Below are 17,250 nucleotides of genomic sequence, written 5' to 3' on the forward strand. Positions count from 1 at the left end.
TTTGCCTCCAACCAACACAAGAAAAAGATTCATTTATTATGGTCATAAGGAGATTCTACTGATAATATATGTACATATAGGAAACCAGTCTTTGAACTGTGACTACAAAGAAGTTGAATAAAATCTGTTTTTCCCTTCAATGAAAATGGGAACACTAAAAAGACGCAATTTTAGATATAAGCTTACTAGAAACAATTGGTTTTGGATCTGAGAAGGAATTCATGGCATAGAGCAAATGAGCTGTCACCACTACAGTATCGCTCCTCGAGACTCAAATGATCTCCAACCTTAAGCTGCAAATAACAAAATGAAGTCAGTAGTTGGCCATAAGATTCAATTTTCCCATCTTCAACCACACATACACAACTGAATGACTCAAGGAAAAAAACTGGAGAGCTTTTTTATACTACAAATCTGCTGTTTGGCTGCACTTATAATATAAGAACAGGGATTCCACTTATTCCTTCTCCGGGGTAAGCGGGATCCCTATGCCTGCTTTCCTCCGCAGCCCAAACAGTCCCATAGTGGAAATTCACTACAGGTCAGCTAGGATGCACCAGAATTGTAAAAATAAAAGTAAAAAGACATGTTTTCCTGTTCCTAGTATTGTTTGGTCGCCATTTATCAAGCAGGGCCTACACATCCAAGCGGGACACACACACACACACACGTACAGGGATTTGCGAGGCAATTTCATTGAAAGCCATTTCGCAGGAGAGAACAGCCACACAGGCTCACTTTTTAGCAGATTTTGTGTTCATTTAATTCATTTGAGGTGGCTGTTCTCTCGGCAAAAGTGAGCCGCAGAAATGGCTTTCTGCGAAATTGCCTAGCAAATCCCATATATAACGCAAGTTAAATTTGAAAATTACCCTATCATTATTAAGTTGGAATTTAGTAAGGCTGTAGGCTAGTAAAAAAAACTCTAATTTACAGAAAAGAAAAGAAAACAGTATAGAGAACAATAAAAATCAACAAACTATTACTAGTCCACTGCTTATTGCATCATAGATCCATGAACCTAGTGCCAAATCCATGGATTTATTATGCTGGCCTCAGGAATTTAACTAAAAGTTGGTGAACTATAATATCATACTAAAAGGTTACTGAAAAAAAGAACAAAATCCCCAAAAATGAATTACCAATGTGAATGTTTCAGTCAAAGGTTACTGTTTCAAAGACACGATTTGGTGCCAAATCCATGGATCAGCTAATGTTTGAACCAAAAATATTCTGAAACTAAACAAAACAGGCCAGAACAAATGAAAACATATACAGAATACCATGAGGTTGCAACAGTTAAACTGAGCTGTTTGGCGGAAACAACTTGGTTTGGGAAAATTAAATCCATTTATGAAGACAGTCAAATGCATTACTTAGAGCATATATGCATGTGTTTGAGTGCATAAGAAAATGTTTTTCTCAAGGCTACAAGCTTTCCATGCAATAAGAAAATGTTTTTCTCAGTTTCATACAAGCCTATACTCTGGAAGGAAGACCACAAAGAAAAAGGAGTACAGAAACCGTAGAGAGTACTTGATGACAAAAGAGTACAAAGACCATGCCTGTGTCCACGTTAAAATAGGAAGATTTGGAAATCTCTTTATGAAAGAGCCAAGCAATCAAATTCGCCAATAAGATTAATGGAAAATAAATTGAAATATTCGAATGAGATACCTTTAGAAGAAGGTTCATCCTGAGGCTTCATGGCCGGAAAAAGAAGAACTTCCTGTGCCAGTCATTTGAGTTACAACCAATATTATTAAATAACTCATTTGGAAAAGTAGAATTTTGAAAAAGTATTATACTAAAAAGAAAACAAAGATACCGTAATGCCCAACCTTTATATTTTGCGAATCGGTAAGTAACATTGTAAGCCGATCAATCCCCAATCCCCAGCCACCAGTTGGGGGCAACCCGTACTCCAGAGCTGTGCAAAATGTTTCATCTAAAGCCATGGCCTCATCATCCCCTGATTGTCGATCCTGAAACCAAAATCAAACTCGACCAAAATTCCATGGCAATGTTGTAAAGATAAATCAATCACATGGTTTCTACTTAAAAATAGTACCTTTAGTTGTTCAGCAAAACGCTCACGTTGTACAACAGGATCATTTAATTCCGTATATGCATTGCATATCTGAGACATTATGACAGAGATAACAGGTGGCAGGAATTAGAAGTAAAAAAGAACGTAAGCCTGAAAAAACATGAAAAAATGGGATCATCTTTTCTTTTTTTTGAATGGTAAATAATGGGATCATCTTACCTCATGCTTGTTGACAAATAATTCGAAACGCTCAGTCAAGCCTGGCTTTGATCTGTGCCACTTTGCTAATGGGCTCATTATCTCCGGATGGTTAATAATAAAAGTAGGGTTTACGCATGTCTCCTCCAAGAAATGCCCCACAAGCTGCCATCCAATCATATTCACAAAATATGTCACCCATACATTTCATTGCATCTGAAACTGACAACGAATGCAAAATGCAGCAAAGTTCTCACATGTATTTCTATCGCAATGCACCAAGTTTCTTTAGAGAAATGGAGTAAACAGAAACATTTCGGTTTCAGTGGAAATCTTGTAAAATAACGGAAACATATGGAAACATGTGCAAATGATGAAATTTTAAGATGAAACTTTGGGAAATGCTAGAATAAGCACAAATACAATAATGCATACTTAGAAACCATCACATAAGCAAGAAAACCATACATAATCGCTTAATCACATCGAACAACTAGTGACATGTGTTGTCGCACATGTCTGAAGTCTGAACAGTAAAGTCAATAAAGAAGTACAATGTAATAAAGTGTAAGAAAGTATAGTGACCAGTCTCCCTCCAAGGATCCCAACTCTATGTCAATACCACATTGAGTGATAAGGTATTATAATATTATTGGTCCCAAGCCGATCTGACATCCCATGCATAATATATGGTTACTTTGTTGTGCGGTTCAATGATGTTGACATCTTTCCATTTTTTGTCATTTTTTAATGGTTCCATTTTTTGTCATTCCGACCATTTCGGTCTAATTTCAGGTATTTCGGTAGGAAATAATGATGTGGAAGGAATTAATTGAGATTTAGTTTCGGTGGGGATGGAAACAGAAACATTTCGATCGTTTCGGGGAAATTTAAAACCATGCGCCCATCTTCATCCAACACTACGGTGATTTATTCTTATCCAAAACGCATGCTTTAAAAAAGTAGATCTTTCAAAAAAAATGTGGAAGGGAGAAAAGGAACAAAAACGAGATGTGGAAAACCCACAGAAGAATATTTCGCTATAATTTGTCATAGAATTCTGTACAAGATTAAAGCCAGGTCTGCCCCTAGCATCAACATACACCATCACTTTATTATAGTTCCGCCACAATGAACCTTTGCCGACCACAACTTGTTAGTTAACTTTCAAAGTAAACAGCTTCATCTTTTGAGTGCATTTTGGCAAGACTGAGTTATAGTTAGCCATTACCATTTAGCTCGTAAGTGATTCAGAAGGTATACAACAGTAACCATGTAAACCCTCTTACAGTGAAGCAACGACATAATGTCATGCATAAAATATTCCAACTAAATACAGTACTTTGCTAAGAGTTCACTCTTATTCGAAGGAATATTATTATTCACTTGGTATTGAGGCCTTGTTTGTTTGAGATTGTGGAAACCGATTGTCACCCCCAATCCGATTATTGGACCCAATTTTGGGTCCAATAATCGGATTGGGGGTGACAATCGGTTGCCACAATCCCAAACGAACGGGGCATTAACAAAACAAACTTAGCAAAAGATTATTATGCACTTGATATTTAACAAGACAAACATACGAAAAATTTCCATAAAAATTAACAAGAAGACAAACATACCAAAATTTTCCATAAAGCCAAACGTTTGAACATCATAATGAAAAAATATGCAAAATAATCTTAATTAACAAGCATGGTAGACATTGAGAGGGCTAGGTAATGTTCATTCTCGTGAATTGCATTTCCATCTTTATAAATCAATTGTTCTACAAAAAAAATTCTTTTATAATGCATTTTTCCAGATCATAACATGAAAACTAAGAAAATAGCCTTTTAACGATTACTGAAAAAAAGATGCAAAAATATGTTTGAGAATTTACCTTGTCTAACAATCGAGTTGTTGTTTGAGGAGGAGGGCATTTCACATCAAATTTTGTGCAAGCCTCTACCAAATACTTATTTGCTGCTTCACTTGAAAGATCCTTGGGGATGCTGAGTTTGGCCATACTTTCCAACTCCTTTATCATGTCGATCCTTCTGCAGAAGTAAAGAACTTGGATAATTTCCTTTCAACTAAATTTTCACAGAAAAATATCATGTTCTACCAACCCAAGTAGTTTGATACACCACATAATATAACAAACCTGAAAGGAGGAGAAAAGTCAATCTCTATTGGATCCTTGTCCAACCCATTTGCATGATATTTAATTTTATAGCCACCCGTTAGCTCCTTGACCATTCCTGTTTAAATGAACCGCATTTAAATCCAGAGAAAGTAAACATGCAAAAGATGTAGCTACAATAATGGCATAAAACAAGAAACATACAAACCAAATATATCAATAATACCCATGGATTTAAATTTCTGTTTCAGCTGGCTGAAACCGAAATTTCGGCCGAAATCCGGTAAAAAACAGAATTACGGAAAACTACTATATTTTTGAAAAAAAAATCAATTTTCCAAAATTTCGGGTACGGGGGATTTCGGTTTCGGTCCCAACCGAAATCCAAAATTTCGGTATTTCGGCCGAAATTTAAAACCATGACAGAACCACTTTTTCAGTGTTCACAAATGCATTTACACCTTTCAAGGACTTACCAGATAACATTTGTTCAGTGAGCTCCATCAAGTCATTGTAATCTGCAAAAGCCATATAAAACTCGCATGCAGTGAATTCAGGATTATGAGTTAAATCAATCCCCTCATTTCTGAATTGTTTTCCAATCTCATAGACCCGGTCCAGCCCACCAACAACCAACTCTTTAAGAAAAAGTTCTGGGGCGATTCGCATGTACAATTTCATGTTCAAATCATTATGATGGGTAACAAATGGCTTGGCAGCTGCTCCACCAGCAATCATGTTCATCATGGGTGTTTCCACCTGATGGTGAGCAAAAGCTAATTAATCAAAAATAAAAGATAAATAGAAGTTTCAAAATTCCAAACATCTCATATCAAAAAGAATAATTAGGATTAGAGATGACCTCCAAAAAATCAAGATTGTTGAGGAACCTTCTAATATAAGAAATAACATTAGCTCGAGCCTTGAATATCTGCCGAACCTCCATGTTCAACATCAGATCCAAATATCGTTGCCGATATCGAGTTTCCTAAATCATACGAAATGCATATTTTAAAAAAGTATGAAGGAATTCCCCATTCATTAGTGCAGTAAATAAATAAATTACTATCAGACGATAAATACTGCATACAAGAAAGGCGCCTAAAAGAAACAAAAAACATATGAAGCAAAAGAAAAATATTGAAGTCAAATTGTAGAAGTTGCATGATTTCATATATTCCGTTTTACCCTATTTGTTTACAGAAAGGCACCGGAAAGTGAAAAGTCAGCTCACATGAAGAAGTGTTGAGAGCCTCCTTTCCTCACCTCTTTTGAACCTTCTCACCCCCTTTTCTTCTTTTTTTATTATTTGTTTCTCCTTTCATCATTTTTATAGTCGTGTTATGACTAATATTGGGTTGAGTCCTAAGCCAGTTGATCATTCTAAATAAGAAAGAAAGAAAAAAAACTATGTGTGTGCTTGTAGCATACTCGGGACCCGACATTTTCCTCGCATGCCAGCAGTGAGAAATCCAATCTCGTGGCAGTTATAATACAATGACAGCTAGGGCAACATAGGCATTGGCTTCCTCTGCTCTGTGCTACTCAATTTCTCTAATTCCAACAGCTTTTGATGCAGGACAATACATAAACGAGGGAAAATCTTACACTTCTAATGGGATAATGGGTTCTAGGAAAGTTTAAGGCTAACTCTTAAGAGACTAAAGACACCTACGGGTTAACTATGGTTGATTTAAGGCAGAATTAATTGGCGGACAGCAGCAATATTGAGCCTTAAATTTGCATTAAATAATGAGAAAGAACACAATTAGCATGAAATAAACCTTAAACAAATTAGTCGACAGTTAAAGGGTCCTTCCAGTAACTAGTTAAGGGTAAAATTAGCCCAAAACAGGGTTTTAAACGTGCGACCAAGTAGAAAACAGTACCAAAACCTATGAATTAAACCTTATTTTGATGAGAAATCAATAATAATCCAATGAAAAACAGTAATAAATTTTTGCAGCAACAAAACGGGGTCAAATCGGTCCAATTTAGGCCAAAAGGGTATTTTGGTAATTTGGGCAGATCTGTAATTTCAGGATTTAGGGCTGATGGTTCGTAGGGTATGATCTAAAAGATGAAAAGAAAACCAATTTCAAACCTAGGGTTCAGTTTTGATGGCCGTTGCACCATCAATTTCCAAGAAAATGTGTTCTAGGGTTGAAAAGAGTGCGAATATTCAATTGGCTGCAAAAGGGGTTTAAAACTGTGGATATTGGATGCTTTGGCTCCCAAATAAAGTCCTTCAAAGTCTCAAGATGAGATCTTAAACGAGGTAGGAGATATTTGGATTTTGGGTTTTTGTATTTTAGGGTTCAAGAACACAAAAAAAAAATTGAATAACTAATGACTTACTTGTTTATGGCTGATTTGAGAGGAGAATAGAAGTGAGAAGATGAGAGGGGATTAAGAAGAATGGCTCCAAGCAACCAAGAAGAGAGAAGAAAAGAAGTTCCAAGCTTCAATAGCTTCTTTTGCAAAAAACGTTAATTCCTTATTCAATATTCAAAAGTCCTTTACATTGCTTTCATAAGATGTATTTATAAGAAAAGAAACCCTAGAAGATAACTTAAAACATAATCAACTAATCTCAACCATTCATCTAATCTAAAGTAAACTAAATAAAGTTAAAAACTTACCTAAAATAGTAATCCCGTAATAGACTTATATCACTTCCTAAAAACACTCATAACTTGCTCAAAACACATCCAAATCATGTGATCTTAGGCTCATTAGATAGGTAATTGGAAAACCTTTCTAATAATATCAAAAACACGCCAAACGGATGAGATTTGATGCCTAAAAGTATGCTACAAATAAAATGACGAAAATAGAAAGTAAATAATTAAAAAAGGCATAAAAGAAAGACGCCCATGTCTGTCGCCCATGCTAGAGTCTCCGCCATCAGTCTCGTCCACGTCTACACTTGTAAACCTTGAATCCACGCCCATTGTTGATGTCCCCATCAGCTTCAAATCACCAAAGGTATTGTACATATGGACTCAATTTGGATAAAAGAAGTAGTTGCATGGATAGCTACGAGAAAGGTATTCAAATGGACTGGAACTTTCTTATCTGAAGCCTACAAGACTTCTCTTATTGTTGGTTACATAGTCAGATCAGGCACAACAAAAATCGACAACCACAGGACTCGACCCCAGGGCCTACCCTCAAGAGAGGGATGCTCATTACAATTCAAACATCGAGGGCATTTGCGAAGTCTCAAGGACTTTGAGAAGCATAATTGACTTGCCTCTTGACAATTCTTGGTAATTTTTTTATTATTATTATTATTTTTGAATGGTAACAAGATTTTATTAAGAAAATGAGCCGGCGACAGAGCTTGTCAACCCAAAGAATACAAGGAAAAAACAAACCAAGAAGAAGAAGAAACAAACCAAGCTTGTCAACCCAAAGGATACAAGGAAAAAACAAACCAAGAAGAAGAAGGAGAAAATACAACTATAGGACCAGATCGAGGAGGCAAGAAGAAGTCAAACCACAACAATGATGGCCTATCTACTCCCTCCCTTGCCAAACGATCTGTCACACTATTGGCCGATCTCCTTACATGATTGAAAGTGATAGAGGATCTGATCCCTCTATTCTATACAAGATTTCATAAAAAATGTGAGCAAACCTCCAAGGAGGGACCGAAGATCCCCTGAGCCACCGAATCATGTTTAGAATCTCCTTCCACAATCACCCTATCAAGATATCCAACCGAAGAATACCATGATGAATAATAGCTCTAACCCCAGCTTCACTAGCATCTACTCTTCCAATTGGCCCGGATAATGCCCAAATTACTTCCCCTCTTTAGTCTCTTAAAAGTAAAACACCTCCTATACCTCCCGGGCCTGGATTTCCTATACTGGAACAAAATGGAGAAGGGGAAGACTTTCGCCCAGGCAATAGTCAAGGCTATGACTTTGACAAAAAGATAATAAGAGATCTGGATCCAGGATGTGCTCCGATGTGGAGCAGTGTCTTTCTATGGTCATCATCATCATCGAATCACTCGGATTGTTCCACAGCTCTCAGGGTCAACCCTCAGTTCGGGGGAGAATGTGTTGAGGCATGACTATCTCATCGGAAGCATTTATCCTATGGCGAAATCCTTTCACGTATCCAAGATGATCCTCGGCCAGCATAAACTGGGAACAGATGGCCGGTTCCATTTTCCAGAAAAGCCTTTTGGTTTTACAGGTACCAATGACAATTTTTTGGAAAATTCTATTAGTTCTTCTTGTCTTTTGTGGATTGCATGGAGCAGGGCCAGACTTCAGTGATTCAAGCTCTGGTGATTTATGCCCTTAAGAATTAACTCTCACTTAATTGGAGCATATGGATAACATCGTGTTAGAATCGTGCAATATGAGGGGGCCCATCACTTATGTCATTTATGTCTCTTGATGTGGTGGGACACATCACTTATGTCATGGGTTTTTTTAATCTTGAAACCCTTCGAACCTTCTCTTATATTCTCTCTTCTCACTCCGTGTTCTCCCCTCTTATTTACACTCAGCTCTACCGATCAATTATTCCGCTTGCAGTTTACAAGACTGTACATATCTGCCTAAAAAACAGTCGAACGAGCAACACTGCTTTGTTCTAAGGACCGATTTCAAAATGGAAAAACAAGTGAGATTAGAAAGAGGAGGAACCACAACAGCCATTTTGCCTTTTCTCCAACGAATGGCTACCAAAGATATTGTGTGTGTGGAATCAAAACACAAGAAAGCCAATACTATGTTGCCCACAGCAAAGGCAAATACCGCCTGACCATGCAGCAACCATGAGAGAGAGAGAGAGAGAGAGAGAGAGAGAGAGAGAGAGAGATTTACTCTCTCTTTCAGCAATTAAAGAATATGTTCAGATATGTTGACTATTTCAATCTTGAGGACAATGTTTGTGTAGGAAAAGCAAAGAAAATTATTGTACAATTACATCAAAAAACTAGGCAGTAGTAGTTTGGAATGGAGTTTTCTAACAGCAAAAGTACCAAGAGATGCAATTTAGCATGTATATGGGCACAGAGGTACACTGATGTGGAGAAACGTGTGCACTCATGCACTCAGACCAACACTATGAATGCATGATAGAAAAACGATAAAGCAAGCATTGGCTCTTCAAAACTCAAAGCTTTTCGTTTGGATAAAAACATGCCAAGATAAGTCTTCAATCCAAAACAACTCAGACACTGAACATTTTCCAAACAGGTTTTGAAACTAAGATACCTGATCTTTTAAAACGTATGTTTCCGGATTCCTGGTATTTCCTGGAACCCATATATCAGTGGTCGTTCTCCCTTCACTATTCTGCAAACCAATGAATAAAAAATTAAAATCCATCCAGCACAAAGTGGCTCGCAAAGACAATGTAACATGATAAGAAACAGAATATTTTTCTTCATATGTTTCATCCACTGTTTTAAATTTAAATCCACGGTTTTATCACCTTCGCATGAGCATTATCTGTGCCAGGAGTAGCTTTCTGCTTTGGTATCATATGGAGGCATGGTGAGAGGACCATAAACAATTTTGGGAAAATACTTAGCTCTCCTCTTTTACTCTTTCCTGCAGCATACAGGCTAAATATATATAACGTGGCAACAAAACTGAGTTCTTGTTGCAAGTCAGGTACAAATTTGAAAATGTAATCTAGCTTCACTCACAGTGACAAATATTTGTTCTCACCAACTTACCGGTTAAGATATTTATCAAGCTAATATCAAATTTTGATGTTTTAGAGAGAATTAGCGGAATAGAGATAATTAAAATGCTTATAAATTCAAAAAGTAAATAAAACATTATCAAAAAGTAAAATTACATGCATTTAGTCATGAGAAATGAAACATATTATAGAGAACTAGGCAGGTAGTTACCATCGGGATCAATGCCAATGATCAATTTTTGGTTCCTATGGGGACAAGTATGTGCAATCGAGATTGTTGATCTCATCTATCAAAATCGAGATCATTTTAAAAAAAAAAATCTATCAAAATCGAGATTGTTGATCCTGTAGAATATCATGAGCACAGTTTTAGGTTTCGGATTCAGTAAGTGTTTTGGCCATGATGGAAATAGAAACATCTCGGTTTCGAAAGGAAATTTTGGTAGAAATTTGTAAAATTACGAAAACATATGCATATGTAACATGGTAAGCCCTAAAAAAATACATTGCATCCTAGGAAACACAGCCGTTATAGTTTCAGCAGAATTAGATTTTTCTTGACAAAACACTCAAGTGTCAAAAAGAAAGGAACAGAAAAAAAAATTGCCTACAAGAACCTCTGCAAGTCCTTAACACTTATTCTGCAAACACTAAAAGTCTAGCATAATAGTAATCAACTATCTACCAATAAGTCAAACCATCAGCCTAAGTAGAAATAAATCAAAATAAACCAAAGTATTTTAAGAGATTGGACATAGAAAAGCTTCTTCCTATGACAGCTCAAGAAAAAACAGTTGCAAATCCACTAACCTGGAAATCCTGAGACACCAACAATATCACCACATTTGACACCAGAATGGTGTCTAGAAAACTCAATTTCGTCCATGCCTGAGTGCCTATATAAGAGAAAATGAACAAATTCAAAACGGTTGCATAACAAAAAAAAGGTTTACATAAAAGCATATCTGTAGAAGGCGTTAAGGAACCCTTTTTTTTTATATCGGTAAGCTGGGGTTAGGCGGACCCCTACCAGAATATTAATTAGAGAAAGATATTACAATGAAAGAAACAAGACCCACTCCCCAATCCTGAGAACAATGACTAAGGAAGGGGGTATAACAACAAAGGTAATGATATCCTTGAAATCCAAACAAGCAAGAGAATAGTGAAACCATGTGAAATCTAGAGCCGGTCCTCATGATTAATCCACTAATGATCCAAGGCGTCTTTCATCTTCTGGCTAAAAGACCTTGGTCTCTGGCTCTTCTGCAGCTTCTGAACCTTTGGGGATTTAGTTTCCCTTTGATGAAGGGTTTCTTTTTTCTTCTGATGGGGGTGTTCTTCTTCATCAGCTTCCTTTTCCGACTCTTCTTTGGAGGAGTACTCTGTTTCAGCCCTAATTGCTTCCTCATTACTATGACAAGGTTCACTTTGTTCCTTCTTAGGCCTCGAATCGGCTGGAACTGACAATACACCAGAGACTTCATGGTTATCCATGATGGGGGCTGGGGGTTGGGAGCTGTTTGGTCTGGGAGGAGGGTGAAATGGTTGAGGTTCGGTACTAGGTCCAGTAGAGAGTTCATTGAAGTTAACATTATCTTCGGACAAGGAATGGAGGATTGAGTACTTATTGGAAGATTGGATATTTGCAGCTGAGGTAGGGATGGGGGGGGATGATTATTGTGATCAGAATTGGCTTCCTCAGGGCTACATTCCAGATTTTGAGCTTCGTCGTTGGGAGGGAAAGCAGTAGGAGCTGATACCTGGGAATATTTGGTTTCAAGTTCTGATTCCGGTGTTGTCTTTTTTATAGGAACCCATTCTTTTCTTACCTTGGATGGTTGGTCTTTTTTTTCCGAGGAGAGGGGATATGATTTGGGAGTATGGCTGAAGGTTTTGCAGGTAGGACATGAAGAAGGTTTCCAGTCATACTCAATTTTTTCGTAGGTTGTTTCAGTAGAGGTTCTGATAGGGATGAAGTCAGGAAGAGGTGCCCCTGCTTCTATTTCGACGCACATCCTTGCAAAGCTCAACCTGGTGGCTCCTGCGGTTTGGCTATCCATGTAAAAGAGGATTTCCAATCCCACTTTCAATTTTGCTGAGAATTCTTTGAGACCAGAATTTTAAGTGGAGACCCAGTAATCTAATCCACACTGGTATTGATTTCAGGTTTTCCTTCTCAACAGGGGTGTCTTTTGTCCATTTCCTGAGGATTAGAGGCCGACCCCCGTAAGAGTGAGAAGGAGCCTCAAGCACTTGGGAACAGTCTTCCGGGTTTGTAAATTTAAAAAGAAAGAACCCATTATTCATGGCAAAAAGTTGCAGATCTCCTTTTAGCTTCCACTTTCTTGCCAGATGGTCTCTCAGAGCAAGATAATATGGTCTTCTACCCAAGAAATAACCGACCAAACAGTTATCCCATTGCATTCCAGCTTCTTCAACTTCATGATCTTCAACATCAATACAGATCTCACCTTTCTCATTATTTTCAGGGGTGACAAAGTCAAGAGCAAGAGGTGGAATTTCAACAGGTTGAGCAAAGAGAGATTTCCATGGTTGAAATGAGTTTTCCGTTGGCGGGGGATGGGGAAGGGGGTTTGGTGTTTGGGGGGGATTACCTTCTTTCAAATTTGAGTTAATGAAAGCTGTTCCTATTACTTTCCCAATAGCAGACAAAGGGTGGGGGGTGGGGGGTGGGGATATGAAAACTTGGGGTCAAAGTAGGGGAGTTATTTTGACTAGTCAACTTGAGCGGGCTTTTAGAGCGTGTGAATTTCGAATCAAATTTGCGCGGGCTTTTTTGGTGGGGTAGGATTGTAATTTCACCATCAGAATCAGCCCTGTCCTCCAGCCTCAAGGATTCCGGCAAGGGCAATTTAGCTGGGGTTTAGGGGGAGGCAGAAATTCTCGAATGGTCTCCGAGTCGAAAGGAGGGGTTTCCATTCGAGATTTTTCTTTCTGGATTGAAGATTTTTTAGGGGGGCTCTTATGGGGGTTTTGAGATTGGGTTCGGACAAATTATTTCGAGGCTTCCGGCAATGGGGACCTCCGGGAGGGAAGGGGGAGAATACCATCCAGAGCTCCAGCCTCAGGGGGCCAATATTCATCATGGAATTCTCTCGCAAGCTGGAGAGAGGAGGAGGAGGGTTGGGTCTCCAAAGTTGAAATCCCATGAGGAGGGAAAGCGGGTGGAGGGTGGAGGGTTGCTATGTGGCTGAAGAAACTTTGTTCAGGGTGATTTTGCAAAGGCCATCCAGATCCATCTCTCTTTCCAGACTTCCCTGGATCACGGGGTTCCATGGGATCGGCAGGAGAGAGTGGAGATTTGATTCTTAGCAAGTCTTGTGCCAAGCTACTTAGCTCATAGAGATAGGTGTTAAGGAACTTATCTCACCAAAGCTACCATCAAAGTTGAAAAAGAATAATGCACAGAGAAATGCAAACATGAACCAAGAGAGCACATTCTAATCAAACTTGTAGATACCTCAAATCAACCATCACTTGAACTTTACCGCCGCCGCCATATAGATCATAAAAGTACAGCTTTGAGGAAGAACTTCTTTTGCTCATTATTCTCCCTTACGAAAAGAAAACATCAACATGTGACAAAGAATGAGGTGAGGATGCAGAATAAGTATCATAAGAAATTAACATCTCCTAGAAGTTGAATACCAGCCAAAGAGACATTGACATCCTCAAGATGAACCCCGTCACCCAAGCTCCCATACTTATTGATATATTCCGTGATCGACATCAAAACATTGAACTTGTGAGGATATGGGTTGGTGCCAGCCGCCTTCGTGGATGCAAGGACTTTCAGCCTATTCTCAAAGTATTGCTGCAGCCAAAACCAAAAGAATTAGTTGACAATGATATATTAGAGGCCTAGTCAGCAAAGCTATCCTTCTAAACAACTGCAGAACAAAAAATTAAGAAGGACTTGGAAGATCTACATGAAAATATCCAAACACTGAGATGGAATAGTTTAGAAGAACAGACCGTTGGGTCCATATCTTCATCATCTGCTGCTTGTGGCCTCTGAACCTCTGAGCATGCCATGGCTGCAGCCTGCAAAGGCATTCAACAACCGCGAGTGTTAAAGTGCTCAAATGGCTATCGCATAGAAGCAAATCACAAATGAATATGACAGGCATTTCGAAGAGATCATCAGTGAACTATCAAATACTAATGCCTAATCACACCGAATGATATCAATAGAAATGTAATGCACCATTCCTTGAAGCAGCAACCACGAGAAGGGATGCAGTTGTGAAACAAGCAATTACTCCAACAGCTTAAGCTTTTAGAATTGGCATTATTTAATCATTTATACTTCAACACTCCCCTCACGTGTGGCCCTTCTCTTTTTGGTTGGCCATACACGTAGAGCATGTGGCCCCGCTTTTGGGTTGGCTGTACATGTGGATTTTTAATATCGATGAGTTGTTGAATTTTGAACCCAGGACCTGCTTAAGCTTTTAGGTTTTGTTTGTTTTGGATTTTGAGAAATGATTGTGACTTTGTGAGTCCAAAACTGATTATTAGATTCAAAATTACGTTTAGGCCTTGTTCATTTTGGAATTTGGGAATCAATTTTGAGTCCAAAACTAATTATTAGACTTAAATTTAAAATTAATTGAACTCTCTCAAAATCCAAAATGAACGGAGCCTTAATTTTAAGTACAATTATCAGTTCTTGGGCTCAAATCGGTTCTCAAAATCCAAGACAAACAGGGCCTTAGAATTAGCATTATTTAATTGTTTATACTTCAATGGTAACACGGAATTTTTATACTCTTTTTATCACGAAATACGATAAAACGAAAGACCCAGAAAGGGCAGGACCAGTATAATTGCAATTACTGTTGAATTCTGGGCAATAGAAATGGAATTTTTATACTCTTTTTTATCACGAAATACGATAAAATGAAAGACCCAGAAAGGGCAGGACCTGTATAATTGCAATTACTGTTGAATTCTGGGCAATAGAAATGGAATTTTTATACTCTTTTTTGTCACGAAATACGATAAAATGAAAGACCCAGAAAGGGCAGGACAGTGTAATTGCAATTACTGTTGAATTCTGGGCAATAGAAATGGAATTTTATACTCTTTTTTATCACGAAATACGATAAAATGAAAGACCCAGAAAGGGCAAGACCAGTCTAATTGCAATTACTGTTGAATTCTGCGAAATAAGAGTTGCAAAATCGCAAATTGTACAAAAACAAGAAACACCCAACATAACTCTCACCCTTTCTCTAAGTCTTGATAAAATACAAGTCGTGTTCAAGTTATGAATCACTCTAACAATTACAAGCTAATTGGTTTATTACCTTTTTCTTCTTCTCCTCTTCTTTGAGTCGCCTTTCATCTTCCTTCTGCTTCATCTTTGCCTCTCTCTTTTGAGCACTGTAGGGAAAAAAAACAAGAAAAAAATAAAACCCAGGTTTAGGACAAATGAGAGGAAACAAACAGTGTAGTAATTCATTTTAATGCGTGTAAAATGATGTAAATAGAGAAGCCTTACTTCTTGCTTGGAGCTTCAGTTGAAGGAATAGAATCCATAGATAAGTTTGAAATTCCTTCTGATGTTTCTTCAACTACGCCTCCGATTACAAAGCGGCGGAATCAGGGCTTTTCTCTTTCTTTCTTTTTTTTCCTTCTTTTTCCGTAGCGTAGGGTTTTGTAGTAGAGATAGAGGCAAATGTAGCTTTTCTAGCAAGAAATCACGGCGGTGTTTTCATGGTTATGGGCCCACCAAACAAAGTTCCACTATAAAGTGATCTGATCCGTTGATATGATATGCCTCTAACATTGCCATGATCGATGATCTCAAGTGGTTGATTAATGCTTTTATTGAAAAGGCATCTTCTTAAGAATTTTGTAAGTTTGATTAGATGTTGGAACACAGTGATGCAGCTTGGGTTCAACCCGATTTTTGCTTGGGTTGGGCTGGCATTTCCTCGGGTTGGGTTGGGAAAAGGTAACCTGGTTTTAATTTGAGGCTGAGTTGCATGGGAGGTATACCCTGGACGTCGGTTCTCGTCAGTTCTGGGACTAGAATTTGAGGAACTTTTGCAATCAGGACTTTTGCATCTAAAGAAAATAGAGTTGGATAGAGAAAGAGTATCCCTTTCTTTATGCGCCGGAAAGCTGCTCTAGTTCAGCCGATTATAAAACCGAGGCAACCGAGGGACTCTTTCCCGACCGCAATATTGAGACCGGCAAGCCGACGCGACGGTGAACTCGAACCCCCTGTTGGGAGTTGGCCCGCAACGTTGGGTTGATGCCTTGGGCAACCCAACCTGACTCGAAGCTGTCCTCCTCTAAATTTATCATAATTTCTTGGACTTGTGTTTTTTTTTCTAATAATCTGTTTGACTGTTTGGCCCTAAGTTGACCCGAACCAAACCAGACTCAACCCAACCCAATTTGGTCAGGGTGGTGTTCGGGTTTAGGCCTTGGGCGACCCGACCCAACTTGAACCCCATCTCTATCCTCTAAATTTATGGCAATTTCCCAGGGCTATGTCTTTTTTTGCGAAATGATATCCCCCTAACGGATAAACCCCCCCCCCCCCTCTCCCGCGCAACATTATTCGTTGAGTTTTAAAGGCAAAGAAAAACGTTAAAGGGGTGAATTTATCCTCAAGCACTGAACCATTCTCACATAAATTGTTAAAAGGGGGGGATTTTATCCGTCTAGGTAGGGGTCTAACCCAACCCGAATTGGAAATCGGGTTGGGGTGTCGAGCAACCCGACCCGACCCGAAACCCGATTTCCAATTCTGATATGTGCTTAAAATCCGATTTAAACTGAACACATTTCCCATTGAAGCTAGAAATGTGCTTAAATTTCAACATAAATTTATCCTTCAGTTCAATTGCACAGAGTTTTTATATGGTGGATGCCTGTGTAGGAATGTGAGCAAAAAAAAAAACAGTGGGGCCCAGAAAAAACATGTGCATGAATTGCAAATTGGGTTGAGCCCAGCCGGGTTGGAAATCGGGTTGGATTGGAAAAATGGGTTCCTCGGGTTGGGTCGGGTTGGCCTCAACCCGACCAACCCGACCCGAGTTGGAACCCTACGTCTAGGGGGGGAAATATCATTTCCCTTCTTCTTCTTTTTTTTATAATTTTCTATTTGGCCATATGTTAACAACCTCTACCAAACCCAACCCAATTTGGGAAAAAG

At 38.6% G+C, this 17,250-nt stretch overlaps 1 protein-coding gene across 1 annotated transcript; it reads right to left on the reverse strand.

Moving 5' to 3' along the window:
- Window positions 1–15,768, reverse strand: LOC143864260 (lysine--tRNA ligase, cytoplasmic-like). The gene is made up of 17 exons (XM_077375165.1): window positions 15,583–15,768; window positions 15,389–15,464; window positions 14,052–14,120; window positions 13,725–13,890; window positions 13,537–13,630; window positions 10,863–10,948; window positions 9,837–9,955; window positions 9,617–9,697; window positions 5,236–5,361; window positions 4,850–5,132; window positions 4,395–4,491; window positions 4,131–4,287; window positions 2,270–2,413; window positions 2,072–2,140; window positions 1,842–1,985; window positions 1,678–1,729; window positions 1–293 (listed from the first exon to the last, which is right to left on the reverse strand). The coding sequence occupies exons 1-17, from the start codon at window positions 15,618–15,620 to the stop codon at window positions 289–291; spliced, it is 1,806 nt and encodes a 601-aa protein (XP_077231280.1). The 5' UTR covers window positions 15,621–15,768; the 3' UTR covers window positions 1–288.
- Between the last annotated feature and the right edge of the window lie 1,482 nt (window positions 15,769–17,250).

This window comes from Tasmannia lanceolata, unplaced genomic scaffold (genome assembly GCF_043159265.1).
Source record: "Tasmannia lanceolata isolate RefF3 unplaced genomic scaffold, GAP_Taslan_0.1 ptg000048l, whole genome shotgun sequence".
In the NCBI taxonomy this organism is placed as follows: Eukaryota; Viridiplantae; Streptophyta; class Magnoliopsida; order Canellales; family Winteraceae; genus Tasmannia; species Tasmannia lanceolata.